Source organism: Neophocaena asiaeorientalis, unplaced genomic scaffold (genome assembly GCF_003031525.2).
Source record: "Neophocaena asiaeorientalis asiaeorientalis breed wild unplaced genomic scaffold, Neophocaena_asiaeorientalis_V1.1 scaffold129, whole genome shotgun sequence".
NCBI lineage: Eukaryota > Metazoa > Chordata > Mammalia > Artiodactyla > Phocoenidae > Neophocaena > Neophocaena asiaeorientalis.
In genome coordinates this window covers 9,779,183-9,798,278 of record NW_020172446.1, presented here as the reverse complement: position 1 = coordinate 9,798,278, position 19,096 = coordinate 9,779,183, and the positions used below count along the sequence as shown (strand labels likewise).

General features: G+C 54.3%; 2 protein-coding genes across 2 annotated transcripts in view; one reads left to right on the top strand and one right to left on the bottom strand.

Annotated features, from left to right (window-relative positions):
* Positions 1-36: 36 nt before the first annotated feature.
* On the bottom strand, positions 37-7,034 carry INCA1 (inhibitor of CDK, cyclin A1 interacting protein 1). The gene is made up of 7 exons (XM_024736508.1): positions 6,983-7,034; positions 5,305-5,392; positions 2,523-2,636; positions 2,247-2,286; positions 1,776-1,969; positions 1,146-1,311; positions 37-909 (listed from the first exon to the last, which is right to left on the bottom strand). Exons 2-7 carry the CDS (start codon positions 5,385-5,387, stop codon positions 763-765), a joined length of 744 nt encoding a protein of 247 aa, XP_024592276.1. The 5' UTR covers positions 5,388-5,392; positions 6,983-7,034; the 3' UTR covers positions 37-762.
* A 1,538-nt stretch (positions 7,035-8,572) lies between these two features.
* Positions 8,573-19,096, top strand: part of KIF1C (kinesin family member 1C) — a 19,277-nt gene continuing 8,753 nt past the window's right edge. Inside the window, exons 1-15 of the mRNA XM_024736222.1 lie at positions 8,573-8,720; positions 8,983-9,115; positions 9,525-9,601; positions 9,941-10,120; positions 10,751-10,816; positions 11,550-11,728; positions 11,816-11,927; positions 12,248-12,325; positions 12,476-12,541; positions 12,633-12,708; positions 13,209-13,287; positions 13,491-13,636; positions 14,635-14,804; positions 14,915-14,994; positions 15,123-15,198. Coding sequence (XP_024591990.1) covers positions 9,010-9,115; positions 9,525-9,601; positions 9,941-10,120; positions 10,751-10,816; positions 11,550-11,728; positions 11,816-11,927; positions 12,248-12,325; positions 12,476-12,541; positions 12,633-12,708; positions 13,209-13,287; positions 13,491-13,636; positions 14,635-14,804; positions 14,915-14,994; positions 15,123-15,198 — 1,491 coding nt within the window. The 5' untranslated portion in view covers positions 8,573-8,720; positions 8,983-9,009. The remainder of the gene's footprint in view (positions 8,721-8,982; positions 9,116-9,524; positions 9,602-9,940; positions 10,121-10,750; positions 10,817-11,549; positions 11,729-11,815; positions 11,928-12,247; positions 12,326-12,475; positions 12,542-12,632; positions 12,709-13,208; positions 13,288-13,490; positions 13,637-14,634; positions 14,805-14,914; positions 14,995-15,122; positions 15,199-19,096) is intronic.

The following is a 19,096-nucleotide window of genomic DNA, read 5'->3' as shown; positions in this document are numbered from 1 at the left end:
ACCCCACACCGACCCCCCCCCAGCGCCGGCTGACAGCGGCGTCCGACGTCACTGCGCACGGGGCGGGGCCTCCCAATTAAGGGGATGGGGGTCGGGACGAGAACCTGGGGTCAGCACACGTGGGGCTCTGGGTGGGGCGCTGGCTGGAGGGACTCGGCTTCCAGGGCCCCGAGCCAGGCGGAGGGACGGACTGCCGGGAAGTCCCGGAAGGGGCAGCAGCGCTGAGGGGCAGGATGCGGGGTCCCGGAGGCGGAAGCTGGGCCGATCGACGTGACCTCGGCCGGGGGAGTGGGGCGCGGGCGGCCGACAGCGCTGGGCGGGGGACTCTGGAGCCGGCAGGACTTTTTTCGGGCACAGCTCCTTGAATTTGGGGGACACAGCCCGACTTCATTTTAGCGGGGTCCTCACGAAGGTGAAAGGAGCCCTCCCGCCACATGAGCCTCTCCATCACTACTTCGCGGAAAGAAAGACAACTCCGGGCTCAACATGCTTGCTTTTTAATAACAGAACAAAAAGAGAACACAGTGGCAGGGAGCCGGCCTGCGGGACGACAGGCCTTGGGGAGCTCCTGTGAGACGGGCGGGTAGAGATGGGAGGCCAAGGGAGCCCCGTTCGTGCCTAGTTCAGAGGATGGGAGAGGAAAGTGAGAAAGGTCAGGGAAAGGGGGAATGCCTTGATGTCAGAAATGCTGGAGATTCCAGCGCCCAGAACTAGTCGTGGGTCCTGGAGCACGCTAGCATCTTGGGCGTGGGCGGTTTCTCCTTACTCCTCAGACCGCCACTCCACCCCCCAGGGATTGTAAAGGGGGTCCCTACTGGCTGTGGCCGTGCTGAAGGAGCCCAGAGAGCTCGGCCGCCCGGAGAGACAAGACCCCTCCTGGCCCAGGGGACTCCAGGGAGACCAAAGCAGCTGTAAGGATGAGAAATTGAAGGGAAAAAAAGGAAGAATCAGAAAATAGGTCTCTCTCCAGATTTCCTAGTCCCCAAACCCAGGCACTCCCAAGTCTCTGGCTCTCGTCTACTTTATTTTTGTTCCTCTCAAATCCAGCTATCCAACGCGCCTCTTGTGCTCCCGCTGTCTCTCCATGCAAGACCAGGCATCCACATCACCCTCCACCGCCCCACCAAGTTCCTGTTCAACCATACCTGGGCCCTGCCAGGAGCGAGGAAGTGCTCCTCCTCCCGTGGAGAGTTTGCCCTCTCCTCTTCCAGACCAGGGTGTTCGGTGGAGTTGGGGAGTCCACAGCCGTCGTCGTCAAGCACCAGGGGCTCAGACGGAGCCCTAGAGCTGCCCCACTGGGCCTTCTTCAGTCTGTGGAGACTTCAGACTTAGGAAAGAGGTGCCTGGAGGCCAGGCTTCCTGTCTCTCCATTCTTCACCTTCCTGCCCTGAAATACTTCCTGCTGGGACCCAGGAGTGTTGTCATCTGACTTCCAACTCTCCACTCCCAACTTTCTGCTCCCCTCAGACTGAAGTATTTTCAGTTCAGGGGCTCAAGAGGTGACCTCTAGCTCTGCACTATCCTCCAGTTGCATGGAGTGCTTTCCTGTCTTCAGTGACCTGGTTTCCACTCCTTTCGTCTCATGTGGCTCATCCCCCATCCCTTAGTTCCCTCCTCCTTCCCATATTATAGAAATTTTGCTTCGATCTCACCAAGACCGTGGCACATTCCCAAACAACCTCCCATTCCTTCAAAGCTCTCCACCTCTTCTTTAGTTCAAACCGTCCTGTCCCCATACCCTGTTTAGCTCCCAGAGCCCAAATGTCTCTCCTTACTCATTGATGATTCTGTGTCGCCTCCTTAGATCCTCCAGGTGATAAGTGACAGCCCTTACCCGGGCTGGGATGCCCCCAGATCCCTGCTGCATTCCCGCCAAATATGGCCTCCTTCTCTTTCTTCTGCAGAGCACCTCAGGGGGTGGGAGCCCCTCAGGGGGGTACAGGCCAGGCTGGGAGCAACCAGTGGCTCTCTGTGCCAGAGAATGGGGAAAAGGAGCTAGAAGGCAGAACTGAGTCTCTCAGGGGAGCTGGGACTGAAATAGGGAGTCAGGGGTCTTGGGAAGCCCAGATCACAAAAACATAGCTGTGATCTGGAAAACCTGAAGACTGATTCATAGGAAGGAGGGCCTGGTCAGTGCACTGGCTGGGGGACACCAGAGGGAAGGGGTAATAAGGAGAGCTGGGGCTAGGATAGCAGTGGGTGCAACTTTAACCGAGAGGTGTCAAAGGGCAGAAAGTTTGTCATACCAGCAGGGGTGGGATGTACTGTTCCTCCATCCAGGTGGGGCTGTGAAGCACAAAAAGGGGGCTAAATACAGAGAGAACACCCCCATCCATACTGTTTCTCTAACAACCTCTCCCAACCACCTATTTGGCATTAGGAGCTAAAATGTCCATCAGCTGGTGGGGCAATTATCCCCAGACTAAAGCTTATTGCTACCATAAGGCTTTATGGTAGTTTAAAATTGTAGAGCTTCCCCTCCCTACCTCCAGTTAATCCCCATTTTCTCCATTTCTACCCACCTGGGCCTTTGACTAAGGTTCTCCCAGAAGGTGTCTCCATAGCGCTGGGGCGTCAGTCTGAGGCTCTGGGAAGGCAAGCTGGGTGGTGGAGATCGGCTGACCACCCTGGAACACCTGAGGTGAGGACAAGGTAGGCTCAGGTCTGGCTCTTCCCTTACAGCATCTACTCACTCCAGGAATTTAGGAGTCTTATCTTACTACGGGACCATACAGCTGCCCAGGCTCCCTCAGGCCTTGTCCTCCCTTATCCATTTTAGCCGAGGAAGGTGGTGAGGCCTTTGATTTGAAAGGAGATTGGAGCTGGAGTGAGCATGGAGATTAGCAACTGTTTGAGCTTCAGATCTCACTGAATCTCAAATAAGTACACCTCACAACCAGGGAACATCATATTGAGCAAGCAGGGCTGTCAAAGACGAAGGCCCCGACTACTCAAGTGATGCGACAGGTTCCTTTTAGTCAATGCAAGTATCCAGGAGAGCAGGGCCTCTGTTCACCCCTGCTTTATCTCCCCATCTCAGAAATACTAATATCCTTTAGGTAGGGAGGGTGTGCAAAGCTGTTTGAGAACAGTTCTCATCACTCCTAAAGCCCCCAGACTGACTGATGTCTGCTCTCCTGCTCTCTAGAAGAGTGTCCTAGGGCTTCGTCCTCGGCACTTTATCTTCTTTATCTCCATTCCTCCTTAGGTGATCTCACCCAGGCCATGACTTTATTTATTATCTTTTTTTTTTTTTTTGCGGTACGCGGGCCTCTCACTGTTGTGGGCTCTCCCATTGCGGAGCACAGGCTCCGGACGCGGACGCGCAGGCTCAGCGGTCATGGCTCACGGGCCCAGCCGCGCCGCAGCATGTGGGATCTTCCCGGACAGGGGCATGAACCTGTGTCCCCTGCATCGGCAGGCGGACTCTCAACCACTGCGCCACCAGGGAAGCCCTATTATCATCTTTTATAATTGAAGTATAACTGATTTACAATGCTGTGCCAATCTGTGCTGCACAGCAAAGTGACTCAGTTATACACATTCTTTTTAAATATTCTTTTCCATTATGGTTTATCACAGGATATTGAATATAGTTCTCTGTGCTACACAGTAGGACCTTGTTGTTTCAGGCCATGATTTTAAACCACCAATGTGCTGACGACTCCCAAATCTACATTTCTTGCTCTGGCTCCTCCCCTGGACTCCAGACTTGCAGGTTCAACTGTCCACTCAACATCTCCTCCCTAGCCTTCCCCATCTTGCTGAAAAGCACCCCAAATGCCCAGTTGCTAGAGCCAAAAATCTGGTATGCCTTACTTCCCTCACCTCCGATATCCAGTCTATCAGCAAGTTCTGTGAGCTCTACATCTAAAATACACTAAAAAAAAAGAAAAAAATCATTTTTTCTTTTGGCTGCTCCACATGGCTTGTGGGATCTCAGTTCCCCAACCAGGGATCAAACCCAGGCCCGTGGCAGTGAAAGCACGGAGTCCTAACCACTGGACTGCCCAGGAATTCCCCCATAAAATACACTCAAATTTGACTACTCCTCACTATTTCCATTCCCACCATCATATTCCAGCTTATCTTCCCCTCTCTGGACTACAGAGATAGCCTCCTCCTCCATTCCCTGCTTCCATCTGAATCCCTCAATAATCTATTCTGCACAGAATAATCTTTTAACTTTATTTATATTGGCTGCACAAGATCTTAGTTGCAGCATGTGGGATCTTTAGTTGCGGCATGCATGCAGCATCTAGTTCCCCCACCAGGGATCGAAACCGGGCCCCCTGCATTGGGAGCACGGAGTCTTACCCACTGCAGCACCAGGAAAGTCCCAAGAATAATCTTTTAAAAATGCTTATGTGAAATGATATATGGTTTAAGATTTGCTTCATATAGTCTGAGTAGCAGGAGGCTGAATGGGTGTATCAATAAAAAGATTATCTGTGTAATGATAATTACTGCACCTGACTAAAAAGGATACTCCAGGTTCATGATTACTATTTTCTCTACTTCTGCAGTTGTTTGAAATTTTCCACAATAAAATAGTTGAAGAAAAAAAAAGGTCTGCTTATGTCATTTCCTTACTTAGAACCTTTCGACTGTCCTTAGAATAAAATTCAAACTCTTTTCAATGGCCTATAAGATCCTATAGATCCTATATGATCTGGCCTCTGCCTGTCTGACTTTACTCCACTTTTCCCTTAATCCACTAAATTTCAGTTACGCTAACCTGCTTCCTGGTCCTAGAAGGCAGCAAGCTAATTTCTTTCTTGGGCTTTTTTTTTTTTAAACCTACTATTCCTTCTTTTGCTCCCTGGTTCTTATCAGACTGGCTCCTTCTCATTTTTCAGATCTCAATTCAAACTCACTTCCTCCTCCTCTTCCACAATCACCCTATATAAACTTGTGTCTCCAAGACAGTCTGTTTTACATTATGTTGTACGTCTATTTTATTTTCCTCGTGTACTTATTACTATTTGAAATTATATTTATTTGTATGCACTTTCTATCTCCTCCCCCTAGAAGGTAAGCTCTATGAGCAGGACCCCTATGTTCTAATTGCTGAATTCTCAATGCCTAATATACAGTGCCTAGAACATTGTAGTGTTCAAAAGCAATTTGCCGAATAAATTAATAAATCACCAATCCCCTGAGACCAGGCACTGAGCTTCTTGTTCCTTACTTCCTACTCCTGAGACCAGGCACTGAGCTTCTTGTTCCTTATTTCCTACTCCTCTTAGGGAAGAACCCAGGCATGCAATCTTCCCTCCTCCCCACTGGGTGGGGAGGACTCACTTGACAAAAGGGATAAGGTTTTCTCCATCCTCCTGCGCTTGCATGACTGGACTGGGCTGGGTGGCTGGACAGAGTCTCCTCATTGGTGCTGGGGGGATAATGGAAAATGAATCATTCACTCATGTAATGGCTGTAGGAATGAACCTGTAGCAGGTCTAGAGATTGGAAAGAAGATGTATGGGGCCAGAAAAGAAGAAAGAGAGCTGAAAAGGTATTTCAAGTACCGAACATTTCTATTAGCTGAACATACAAGTTCAAGATGGCAGACACAGGAAATGTGGATGTGGTAAAAGAGAAAAGAGAAAAATAAATGTTGTGAAGCCAAACATACAGAGTAAGTGAAATTTACAGATGGCAGTGGAGTGAATTAACTGGCAACATGGGATAATGAAATGAAAAAGGGTGACAGGGGGACTAGATAGGGCAGAGGCATTTGGGGATAGTTGGTACAGAACTGGTGGCTGGGGTCAGAGAATTCAGGGTTGGTAAATAAACCAGGTGTGAGGGGTTAATAAAAGGTAAGTGTGGGGCTTCCCTGATGGCGCAGTGGTTGAGAGTCCGCCTGCTGATGCAGGGGACGCGGGTTCGTGCCCCGGTCCGGGAGGATCCCACGTGCCGCGGCGCGTCTGGGCCCGTGAGCCATGGCCGCTGAGCCTGCGCGTCGGGAGCCTGTGCTCCGCATCGTACCAAAAAAAAAAAAAAAAAAAAAAAGGTAAGTGTGGACAGAGTGGTCAGTTGGTGACAAGGAAGGAGGAGGCAGTTGGGAATGTCTACAGGTGAAGAAGGTGAGCAGAGAGGTCAGTTATACAGAGCCAGAATTCGGGACAGCCAAAGGTGACCTGACAGCCAGTGGGGGGTTGGCAGAAAAGGCAGATAAGAATGTTAGATGAGTTAGAAGAGTGACTGTAGGCAGCATAAATGTCAGAAAATTGGAAACTGTTGCAGGTGAATAAGTATTTATCCAAAGGCAACTAAGGATGGGCTGAGAAAGGAGTTAGGCGAAGTGAAGAATGGAGAGAGGAGTATTTAGAGCTGAGGTGGCAAATGCCGTAGTTAAAATCTGGCTGAAAGGGCAGATGGGGTCTAAATTGGATGTCTTGGGCCAGAGCAGGGGAAGCTGGACTAGAGGGCAGGTGGAAGCTGAGGGGCATTCAGACCTCAGGTAATTGGGTCTAGGTGGGCGACCCAGATCTATGAGGAGAATGGGCCTAAGGAAGCTAGACAGAGGACTGGACAGTTGGCCCGGGGGCAGCCAAGGCTGTGAGGGCAACCTGAGCCTGACGAGGCAGCTGAGAACCTGAGGGGTCCGGCTGGTCTGAGGAGTTGGCCAGAGCCTGGGGGTCTTGGGGGGTGGGTCCCTGCCTGGAGGGAAGGCCAGGCCTTAGTGGGCTCAGGGGACCCTTGGTAGGTGGACTGGGGCGTGGGGAACAGCTAAGCCCGAAGGCACAATTGGGGGCCTGAGGAGTCGATGTGCCCCCCAGGTGGTGCGCCCGCGTCTGAAGGACTGCCTGAGGACCGCGGGGGGCCAGGCTGGGTAGGCAGGGGTGGCCCGGGCCTGAGAAGGCACCCAAGTCTGAGGGGACGACCCGGGCCTGCGGGGTCTGTCGAACGTGAGGGCCAGGAAAGGACCCAGCGACCGGGTGGCCGTGCCGTCGCCGACTACATTTGGCCACGGTACCTGAGGCAGCTGCGCGGCCAGTTCTAGAACTATACGCCGGGCCGGGAGGAGGAGCGAGGTGGATCATGTGCTATTTGTCCCGCGGAGGCGCAGAGAGGTGCCAGGCCCGGGGCGGCCGTCGGTTGGCTGGACCGGAGGACACTGTCCGCATGGCCGCCCAGAAAGGCCGGGACGGGGGCCTGTGTGAAAACTTCTGGGTGAGCAAGGTGCAGGTGGCCCTAGACCCCCTTTCGGGTCGCTCGGCCTCACCCCAGCCGCGGCTACTCTCTGTACCCCACTGACCCATTACGCTGCACCAGCCGACCCCTGTACCTCTCTCCTGGCCCATTACCCCGCCATCCACCAGCAGTGCCACCTCATTCCCTGCCCCGTTAGCCACAACGGCGTTACAATTGCGTGTCTCCATCAGTGTCCTTTCCCTCCCCTGATCAGGGTCTGGGGGTCAGGGCTGTTCTTCCTGAGACAGCCTCTGGCTTCAGCTACTCCCTTCCTGTCCTCAGACAGACCAGCCCTCTCACCCCTCCCATGCCCTGGCCAGAAAGACTGGTGAGGTGAGGCCCAGCAGGACAGGGGTTTGAGGCCCTTTGGGGCCACAGAAGGGGGCTCAACACCTCTGATCTCTCTTCACAACCCTCCCACCCTGTTGTCTGTGGGTGTGGGCTGCTCAGCCTCTCCTCGCAGGGTGTGGGCACCGGATCACCCACATTCCTGGCTCCAGACTGGCACTTTCCCCAGGGCAGTGGATGCCATAGCACTGGCCCCAGGCTGGAGCTGGGACCTGCCTGCTTCCTTTCCCTTCTCTCTCTCTTCAGGGGGACCCTACTGCTATCCTCCCTTCCCATAAACATAGGTATTCTGGATCCTCCAACAGAGGACCCTGGTGGTTGGTAGGATGGTTACAGGATGACCCCACCCTCTCCTGCCCATTGTCCTGGATCCTAAGGAGGAAGTGCTGGGGGCTGGTCAAGGGATTTGGGGCTTATAGGCAGGCCCTGTGGATCCCAGTTCTGGGCTGTACCTCCAGCCATTGGATTTTGCCCATCAGCAGTCTCTCCCTCTGTGTGGAGGTTATGGACCCTAGGTGGGAGCTGGTTTCTACTTCTCCCTGGCTGACCCTGTGGGGGAATTTTAGGGCAGGTCTTATGTTTGGGATTTTCTTGCATCTTGTTTCTCCTCTGGGCTTCCAATTTGTGCTTTTCCTCTACCTGTTTAACATTTCTGTGTTTGCTGTCCTCTGTGTGTCCCCTTACGTTTCTTCGTAGCATGACCTCAGTCTTCTTGTCTCTCTCATTTTCTTGGTGTTTGGGACTTTCTGCCTCTCCTCTCCCCGCTTCCCACCACCCTCAGTGTCTCTGCCCATGTGTCCCTCTCTTAATTGCTCTCTGTCCAGCCTCTTTCTCTCTCCTCTCTCTGAACGTTCAGTGCACTTGTGAGTGACGAGGAATAAAAATATCACCGTCCCTGCCCTTGGATTCACATTGCATTCGATCACTCCAGAGGAACAGCCATCCTCACCTTTCCTAACATTACCCCCCACCCCTTGTCCTCCAACCCTGGAACCCCAGACACACCTCTGGAGCCACGGGTGCCTCCTAACCACTCTTCCCCCGCAACCAGGGTTTCCCCTACAGCCCCAGCTGGCGTGGCCAGGCCCCCAGTGTAGGATGGGGCTCCTCCTACGAGGGCCGGTGGCAGCCAGAACTGATACAGCCCCCCTGGTCTGGGGCCAGGACACCAGGTAACTCTGGGGTGACATCCCAGGTCCCTGCCTGCTGGGAAAAGGCTGGGGAGAGAGGCAGGAACAACTCTGGGAGTCCCTGAGGAGACTGCCATTGGGGAGGAAGGCCAAGGAAACAGAAACTGGGTCCTTGAGGGGCTGGGTCGCCGGGGAAGGGGGTGTGGAGAGACTGGTTCCTGGGAGAAGTTGGGAGGCAATGTATGGGTCCCCCAGACATTGCCTCCCAACAGCTCTGACCTCCTCTTCTATCTCTGTCCTCCAGCTGAGGAGGGTGGGAGTATCTGGAGCCATGGCTGGCGCCTCGGTGAAAGTGGCAGTGAGGGTTCGGCCCTTCAACGCCCGTGAGACCAGCCAGGATGCCAAGTGTGTGGTCAGCATGCAGGGCAGCACCACCTGTGAGTGAGTCCCAGGGGCCCGTCTGGGCACAGGCAGGGCAGCCCGGGCCCACTGTACGGGCCAGTCCTGGCGGGCCGAACCAGGAGGAGGGCTCTGCTGGGCAGGGAGCAGGTGCTAATTGTAAGGAAGGAGGCTGGGACAGGCTGGCCTTTCCGTGCTCCCAGTCCCTGGGAGGGGGAATGTTGGCCCGGAGCCCTCCATTGCCCAATCCAGGGAGGCAGCCGGGAGGGGGGCGGGTCCTGGGAAGCCAAAATTAGCTTTGGTGGCTGGAGGGGGTGGGGAGTATTAAAGGGGAGAGATGAACTAGGATAGAGGTGGGGAGTGGGATGCCTGGCTTCTGAGGGCTTGTGGGGAGTGGGCAGCGGTCGGGAGTACCTGATCTTGGTCTTTGTTCCTTTGCTTTCTCAGCCATCATCAATCCCAGACAGAGCAAGGATGCCCCCAAAAGCTTCACTTTCGATTACTCCTACTGGTCACACACTTCGGTGAGGTTGTTAGGTTGGGGGAAGAGCTAAGCAAAGAGGGACGGGGGATTCAGGTCCTGGGGAGGGAGCATTGCTGGGAAATAGGACCTCCAGGGAATTGGTTGGGAGGACCAGGACCCTTGGGTGGGGGTGGGTAGGACCCTGAACTTGTGACTAGGACCAGGAAGGGGGAGGCAGAATCCCTGGGATAATTTAGGGCTGGCAGGAAACTAGATAGGATCCTCAGGGATGATTAGGACCATGATCGGGGTGGGGGCACACAAGACCTTTGGGCACCTAGATACCAAGGACAAAGTCATCTAGGGTTCCTGCTGTCTTTCTTGCCCCCCTTTTACCTAGGCCGAGGACCCCCAGTTTGCATCTCAGCAACAGGTGTATCGGGATATTGGAGAAGAGATGCTGCTCCATGCCTTTGAAGGCTACAACGTGTGCATCTTTGCCTATGGGCAGACGGGGGCTGGGAAATCCTACACCATGATGGGGCGGCAGGAACCAGGGCAGCAGGGCATCGTGCCCCAGGTACACTCGGGGCCTGGCAGGGCGGCCAGGGCTGAAGCATCTTCAGCTGCCCCTCGGGGAGTAGGCTGGGTTCTAAGCGTTGTGGAGCAGAGACCGGGCTCTCTGAGGTTGTTAGTAATAGGGAAGGTGATGGGGAACGAGGTTGGCTCCAACCTGGACATCAGGGCCAAGAAAGCTCAGTGAGAACAGCCACACCTTTGGCGGCAGAGCGCCCAGGGTTTGAACCTTGTTTCTACCACTTGCTGCCGTCTTACCTTGTCTCGTAATTACTTGTGAGTGTAGTTCCCCCATGTAGGCTTGTGTACCGTAGTCAAGGTGTTTACTGTAGGAAAAGCCAGTTGTGGATAACTGAGAGTTGACCATAATCTCTCTGACTGCAGCACAGGGACCTTGCATACAGGCTCCGGGCTTGCATTTTGGCTCACTGAATACTAGCCTGTGACCCTGGGCAAGTGTGAACCTCTGAGAGGTTGCTTTCCCATCTGTAAAATGGGAACGATCCCATCCCTCCCTTGGGGCTGTGGTAAGGGTGAAACAGCGTCACTTGAGACCTGGCCTGGCCTGGGTGCTGGGCGCCACAGGTGTGCCATGAACAGCAGCATCTTTGTGCTTCTCTGTGTCCCCCTCCAGCTCTGTGAGGACCTCTTCTCTCGTGTTAGTAAGAACCAGAGCGCTCAGCTATCCTATTCTGTGGAGGTAAGCCCAGGTCTTGGGAGGGGGCTGGGAGGGGAGCCACAGTGTCCGCTGGGTAGGGAGGAGGTGAGCAGAGGGATTAAGACCAAGTGCAGTCTCAGGAGTCAGGCAGCCTGGGATCTGCTCTAGGCTTTACCAGTTAGTAACTGCGGCTTTGGGCAAACGACTTCTTTCTCGGCTCCAGAGCGTGTTTATCTGAAATGATAATGATCAGGGGTCCCCTTCTAGGGTTGTTGGAAGGCTCAGTGAGCTTGCACATGTAAAATGCTTCGCGACACATAGTAAACACTCAGTGTAGGTTACCTGTATTGTATCCAGTGGAGTCCAGGTTAAGTTTCCCATTGGGTGTGGTTGTTAGCTTTTTTACTTTTTTAAGAAATTTATTTATTAATTATTTATCTTTGGCTGCATTGGGTCTTTGTTGCTGCGCGCGGCTTTCTCTAGTTGCATCGAGCGGGAGCTATTCTTCGTTGCGGTGCACGGGCTTCTCGTTGCGGTGGCTTCTCTTGTTGAGGAGCTCGGGCTCTAGGCACGCAGGCTTCAGTAGTTGTGGCTCGTGGGCTCCAGAGCACAGGCTCAGTAGTTGTGGCGCACGGGCTTAGTTGCTCTGCGGCATGTGGGATCTTCCTGGATCAGGGCTCGAACCCGTGTCCCCTGCATTGGCAGGCGGATTCTTAACCACTGTGCCATCAGGGAAGCCCACCTTTATTACTTTTTATTTGCTTCTCCCACTCAGGTGAGCTACATGGAGATCTACTGTGAGAGGGTACGAGACCTCTTGAACCCCAAGAGTCGGGGCTCTCTGAGGGTCCGAGAGCACCCCATCCTGGGCCCCTACGTGCAGGACCTGTCTAAATTGGCTGTGACCTCTTACGCAGACATTGCTGACCTCATGGACTGTGGAAATAAAGCGCGGTGAGGCAGGCTGATGGGGCGGAGGGCAAGGCAGATGGGGTTAGGAAGATGAGGGGACGGACCCACTGACCATTCCCTCCCCCCCAGGACTGTGGCCGCCACCAACATGAATGAGACCAGCAGCCGTTCCCACGCCGTCTTCACCATTGTCTTCACGCAGCGCTGCCACGATCAGCTCACTGGACTGGACTCAGAGAAAGTAGGCCCCCCCTCCACCCGCTGCAACCCCATCCCACCTGGTAACAGAGACAGAGATGTGATCAGCGGGCCTTGTGTCCTCCCTCCCTGTCCAGGCTTGGTTGAGTGCCTCCTCTGAGCTTCCACAGCCCACCGTGCTTCCCCTATGAGATTAGTGGGATAGTCTCCTTTTGCATTTGTTCTTCTAGCTAGGCTCCTTGGGGCAGGTCTTGGAGCCCGCTGTGTGCCTTGTCCAACTGCCTAGTCCCCTTGCTGGGTGTTCCCTTGATATGCCTGCCCCGCACTGACCCAGTCACCTCCTGTCTCTTTCCTCTGACCCAGGTCAGTAAGATCAGTTTGGTGGACCTTGCTGGCAGTGAGCGGGCTGACTCCTCAGGGGCCCGGGGCATGCGCCTGAAGGTGAGGGGCTTGGGAGGGTCGGACAGGGCAGTGTTGGGGGCTGTGTGTAGTGGTCTCAAAGCATAACCTGGGACTCTGGCTGTGGGGGGAGCGGGGGAAGGGGATCGGAGTGGGAGAAGAAGGCCTCATTCCCCACGTTCCTCTTGCCAGGAAGGCGCCAACATCAATAAGTCCCTGACCACTCTAGGGAAGGTGATCTCGGCCCTCGCGGATATGGTAAGACCTGGGCGTGGGAAGAGAAGGGGCTCTGGGAAAGCGGACAAAGAGGGTGGCTCACCGTAACCCCCTTCCTCCTTCTGTCCCTCAGCAATCAAAGAAGCGGAAGTCGGATTTTATCCCTTACAGGGACTCTGTGCTCACCTGGCTGCTCAAGGAGAATCTGGGTGAGGGGCTTCTCCTCTCTGTCTCTCTGTGGCGACCCTGCCACCATTCCTGCCAACGCCCTTTTGATACCAGTCCCATTTGACACCCCTGGAACCTCAAATCCTCCAGTGGTCCCTTGACTCTCCCCCTGATCCCCAGGGGCATCCTTTGAAAGTGTCCTGATGCTGGGATCAAGGCCACACGCTCCCTGCCGAGCCAAGGGCCTCACTGACTTGGCTCCCCGTGACTGCTCTCTGACCTCACACCTGCCTTTGACTTCATCCTCCGCCCACTGATCGCTGATTGTCCCACAGATGTCTGATGTCTCCCTGACCTCACCCCAACTTTCTCTGACCAGCAGATTTCACGATTAGCTCCACAACTCTTAGCTTTACCCTATCTTGGACAGTGACCCTATTGGACCCCTGCCTGAGCAATGAGGCCCCCCTGACCCTGTGACCCAGTCTGACTTTTTTTAGGACCCTGCCCAGCTCAAGCTTTCCCCTCCTTTCATTCGTAGGTGGGAATTCACGCACAGCAATGATTGCGGCCCTGAGCCCCGCGGACATCAATTACGAGGAGACTCTTAGCACCCTCAGGTGGGGCTCTAGTAGGCGTGGGGTGGGACATGAAAAGTGCCAGGAGCTCAGTGGCTGGTAGCTCAGGACCCTCCCCATGAGATAGGGTTGACCCTCAGCTCTACTGCACTATGATGAAACCTGGGAGGGAGAGGGAATCGGGCAGCAGACCAAGGTCACCCGTGTCTAGGCCTCACCGGTCCCACTCCTCCCTCCTCATCCAGGTACGCCGACCGCACCAAGCAGATTCGCTGCAATGCCATCATCAACGAGGACCCTAATGCCCGGCTGATCCGCGAGCTGCAGGAGGAGGTGGCCCGGCTGCGCGAACTGCTGATGGCCCAGGGGCTCTCCGCCTCTGCCCTGGGAGGTGGGACTCTGGGAGGGTCAGCTCAGGGAGGCTCCTTGGCCCAGCTCATCCCTCCTCATTTGCCTTTGCCCTGGCCTGGGACCAGGGAGGGACCACTGCCCAGAAAGCCCAGCAAGTGTCCCTTGACTTAGATGCAGATGTGGAGAGGGGACAGGTCACGCCTTTAGATGTTACAGAGCTGGGAGGGACTGATCCTCCTGGGGAGAGGCAGGCAGGATTCAGAGGGACCTTGACAGGCTCCTGGAACTACTGAAACGACAGGAGCAGGAGTAAATGGCAAGTCATGCGTTTATGGTTTGAACAGTAAGTCATTAAGAATAGGCTGCTGGGCACCTGCCTTGACAGAAGTTCTTGTGAAACATTGGGAATTAAATTGACCGTAAGCTTAATAATAGTCAACAGTGGACTAATTTCTGAAACGTAAGGCTCAGCCTCCTTACTGTGAAATGGTATCTGTATTAGATAATCTATGATCCGTGTTGGCTGTGTCCGGTGTGGACTGTGCATTCAGTCTTGGGGTCCATCCCATTGAGGAGTTGGGGTGCTAAGGGGCACGGTGGGGAGAATAAGGGTTCTTGGGAAGAGAAGGTAGACACGATGTTCGCCTCTGTACATTTGAAGGGTAGTCTTGCAAAAGAAAAAAGCAGTGTAGTCTTTTTCATCCTAGAGGGCAGAACTAGAAACAGAGCTACATGTAACATGGGGCAGATTTCAGCTAAGAAAAGTTCTCAGCTAAGAACTTTCTGATGGTACAAGTCATCCTGCAATGGAAGGAACTGGCTACCTTGTTCAGTAATGAGCTTTCCATCCCTGGAGGGGAACAAGCAGAGACTCGGTGTCCATTTGTCAAGGCTGCAGTAGGAGGGCTCCCTACTTCGTGGAGGTGGACCATGGGTCTTCTGCAGTCCTTCCAAGCTGGTCCCCTGTGAGACCTTCTCTGTTTCCGATCAGTTCCATCTTTCCTTGGCCTCCTTCTTTTACCTTCTTCTCCCTCCTAGGCCTGAAAGTGGATGAGGGGAGTCCCGGAGGTGCTCTGCCAGCTGTATCGTCTCCCTCTGCCCCAGCTTCGCCCTCGTCCCCCGCAGCACACAACGGGGAGCTGGAGCCATCGTTCTCCCCCAGTGCCGAGCCCCAGATTGGGCCTGAGGAGGCCATGGAGAGACTGCAGGTGGGAAGCTGGAGCTGGCAAGGGGTGGGGCTCTGGGGGCTGCTGGGAAGCACCCCCTGGGAGGTGCTTGTCCCAGTCTGTCCTGACCCCTGCCCGTCTTGTGCCCCCAGGAGACAGAGAAGATTATAGCTGAGCTGAATGAGACCTGGGAGGAGAAGCTACGTAAGACGGAGGCCTTGAGGATGGAGAGGTGTGAGGGTGGGGCCGACAGGTGGAGCCCTGGAAGGAGTGAGGTGGGGAGGGAAGGTCAGGCCCTGCAGGGGAGGGGTTCGTGGGTACCGATGACAAGACCAATATCTGCCTCTCCTTTGCCTACAGAGAAGCGTTGCTGGCTGAGATGGGGGTGGCTGTCCGGGAAGATGGGGGAACCGTGGGCGTCTTCTCTCCAAAGAAGGTGAGTGAGGAGGCCTCAGAGACTCTGGATGCTGAAAGAAGAGGGTTGGGGTGGCAGGGTCATGAGTTCTAACTCTGATCTCAGGTCTCTGAATTGTCCCTCCATCACCTCTGTCCCCACTCCTGCTCCTCCCCTCTCTGTTGTCCGGCCGTCCCTGTCTTCTGCCTCCATCTAGGGACCACAGGATGCCAGGGTCCCTGCCCTTAGGGGGATTTCAAGAGCTGCTTAGAATCTAGGTATTTATAAATAGACACCCACACACGTGCGTGTATGAGTTCATGCGTAGAATGTATCTCTGGATTCATAAGAAACTGGTTACGGTGGTTACCCCAGGGGGAAGGGAGAGGACCCTGGGAGATTGCAGGTTGGTTGGGATAGCGACATGTCCACTGTGTACACTTCTGTATCATTTGGATTTTGTAACTTGTGTATGTGTTAGCTGTTCAAAAACAAGCAAACAAATGCAAAAACACGTTAAAAGTACGTTTCGAAAGGATAACTTGGGAAGACAAGACTGTAAAAGGAATGGAAGAGTAAGCACTAACCTGTAGGATGTTGCTTGTAAACGCAGCGAGAGGTTTAAAGATGGAAGCATCACTGAGGCCTGGAGGTGTATGGAAACTGGTTTCCTGGAGAAGGTGGTTTGGAAAGTGGAGCCTGAAAGATGGACGGGGGGCGTGGTAGAGAGGAGCAGAGAGAACATCGGGCCGAGCAAATGTGGGGTATTGTCGGCCGAGTGGGGCGCACCAGCACCTGTCACGTGCCCGCTGTGTAGTAAGCGCTCAGTAAGGCTTTGTGGAGAGGAAGGAAGGAAAGAAGCAGGGCAGGAGTGATCAGGCTCAGTTGGAGGCAGGAATGGTATTCAAAACCTTTAGCAACCAGCACAGCACGGGGACCAACCAGTCAGAGTGGACGCTGGCTTCCGACGGCCAGCACAGCTGTAGCGGTGCACACTGGTGAAGCGGTGATGCAGAGGCCAGTTTGGGCAAAGCAGGAACTTCCAGTCCCAGCCCTGGAATGGAGCCAGCCACGCCTGTCAGGGCTGTGGTATGAAGCATCACAGGATCAGGCTCTAAGTGAGATACACCTCTTCCGGGCAGTGGGTTACTGGAAGGAGACCCCTCCGATTTTCATACGGATATGGCGTCTGGGTGACTGAGCAAGCAGGGACCATTGAACAGGGATCCAGACAGAGGAGAGGGCTTTGCCTGGCCTGAGGCACGGCCAGGGGCGAGAGAGCTGTCGGTGGGTGATTGAGGGTGGCAGGCAGGGCTGAGGGGTCAGGTCCGGGGCTGGGCACCCAGGGCTTTGGGATCCCCCAGAGGCGCACATCTGGGAGGAGGGACTGCAGGGGGCTCTCAGCATGGCTTGCCAGCCACCTGGGGGTGCCAGGTACCTGTGGAGCTTCTGCCACAGCTGCAGGGCTAGGGAAAGGTAGAAAGGGATGGACAGGCTGATGGATGGGTTTTTCTTTCCTGGAGAGGCTCACACTGTGCAAGGTGCCACCTGCTAGAGCTTGGGACCAACAGGAGGGGCTTCTGTTCTGTTTTGTTCTTAGTTGTTCTTGTAAAGGTGGCACGCCCCACCGGGAACGTTTACTTCGTACAGTGAGGTGCAAAGGAAATCTCCTTCCTTCCCACCCTCGGGTTCCCTTCCCAGAGGCGAGTCCTGTTGCTGGCTCCTGATGTGTTCTTCTAGAGGTAGTCTCTGCACGTACAGGCGTGTGTTATAATCATCCACGTACGCATGCACACATCGCCCCTCTTTGCTGTGGTGCTAGTTCCATACTTGACATGTTACTTTTTCACATATCAGTGTATCGCAGTTCTGTCCGTTTTTTTTTTTTTTTCCCCCACAGTGTCAGAATATTCTATTGTATAGACATAGGATAATTTTTTTTAACCAGCTTCCTACTGATGGACATTTAGGTCGTTTCCCATTCTTTGATACTATAAACAACGTTACAGAAGATAGTCTTACTAATGGTCTGCTGTCTGTAGAACATATTCCTAGAAGTGGAGATTTGGGGTCCACCAGTAGCCAGGTAAAACTTTGATCTCTTTTGCCAGCGTGCCTCCAGAGATTTTAACCATGCCCACTTATACTCCCAAGAGCATCATACAAGACAGCCCATGTTCCCTCATCCTCTTCAACTTCTTGATCTTTGCCCATCTGATTGGTAAAAAAAAGCATCTTAGGGGAGGTAACTTCGGCATTTTCTCCAGGTGGCGAGACATTCTCATAAGTTTAAAAGTCATGTGGATTTCAGAGAGAAAGCTGTTAGGCTCACAGGAGAAACGGGTTTGGCGGGGGTGACTCCAACCTAGGAAACGTCGAGTGGAGAACTGGGTCCTTGGGGCAGAAGCTCCAGTTTGTCCTGGAGAGAGCCAAGGGCCTTAGGGAAAGCCCCTTCTTTCCTGAGACCTCTCCACCAGGCCTAAGGACTTCCTAAGTCAGTAATTTTCAAACCTGGCTCGGAGCTTCCTTCACAGGGAATGACGGGGGGGGGGGGGGGGGGCAGGACTGGACTCTGGGTCCCCTGCCCCCACCTCGGCTTGAGCAGCTCTCTGCTTATCTGCTTGACGTGTTAGGCTTCTAGGTAAGGTTTCCTGTGAACAAAGGGTTCCAGGGCTGAATAAAGATTGAAAAGCACTGCCCTAAATCATGTCCCCTCTCCCGAGGGATAGATCGCTTTCTGCTTCCAGGACCCATCCGTGTTTGCCATTCCCAAGCAGGCCTGACACTGCAGTGTCGGGAGGGGCGTGGTCATCCCTCAGGAGAAGAGGAAGTGTTGCAGAGTCATCGTTGGAGGGGCCGACGCACAGATACACAACGCATCCACCGTGGACGTAGCCTTGGGCTTCCTGTTCAGGGGGCTCCCAGAGAAAGATGGGGCCTTGACTGCTGGCTGTCTTCCCCTACACCCTGTGCTCCCCTGCCTCCGTGCCTTTGTTCAGACTCCTCTTTCACCTGAAACACTCTTCCTTGTTCATGTCCACGTCCTCCTCATCATCAGAGACCAGCTCCCATACTGCCTTTTGCATGAAGCTCCCCTGACCCCCATGAGCTCCGACTGGTCTTCATTTTATTCATTTTTGTGTATGAGCCCCTCCCAGGATACAGTGGGATGAATGAATGAATGAATGAATGAGCTAAGTGAGGGCGTGAAAAGTTCAGGAAGTCTATTATGAGGCATGTGTTTCTTACCTGCAATGGTGTTTCCACGACAAGTCTTATCTCCCCAAGTTGGCTCTGATTTCCTGACCAATGGGGCAGCAGCCTCTGGGTGTGACTCATCTCTGTCCTGCCTGGCACCTCAGTGGGGTCTTGCACATAGAAAGGCCACGGTATATCCTTGCGGAACAGAGGCAGGGGATCTTGTGTTCGGGTGGAAGGCCTGGGAAGGCTTTGTGGAAGAAGTGGCATTTGAGACAGACCTTGAGGGACCGGAAGTGAATGATTTTGACAGGTAGGGGGTGGGGCCAGGAGGGAGGCTGTTGCAGGCGAGGGGATGGGCAGGGATGAGCCCGGCTTTTTGGAGTGAGTGCTCAGAGCCCACTGGGTGCGAGCACAGAAGGGGAGAGGGGGCCCCGCAAAGGGGCTTGGATAAGTGGGCTGGGGCCCTGCCGTGGAGGATGCCCAGGAGTACTGGCATAAAAAGCAGACTCAGGTCAGGCAGGCATGCGGTGCGTGGGCCGGAGAGGTCTGAGCAGTCCCCTCTCGAAGTGGCAAGATATATTTTGAGGGAAGAAGTGATGAGCCCTGGGGCCAGAGGGAATACAGGGAAAGCAGAGAGAGGGCAGGTGGCTTCTAAGGTTTCGGGTCAGGGAGACTGGTGTGTCCAGGTGCCTCTGAAGAAATGGGGCCTGGGGAGGGGCCGGCAGGGTGGGGGAATCTT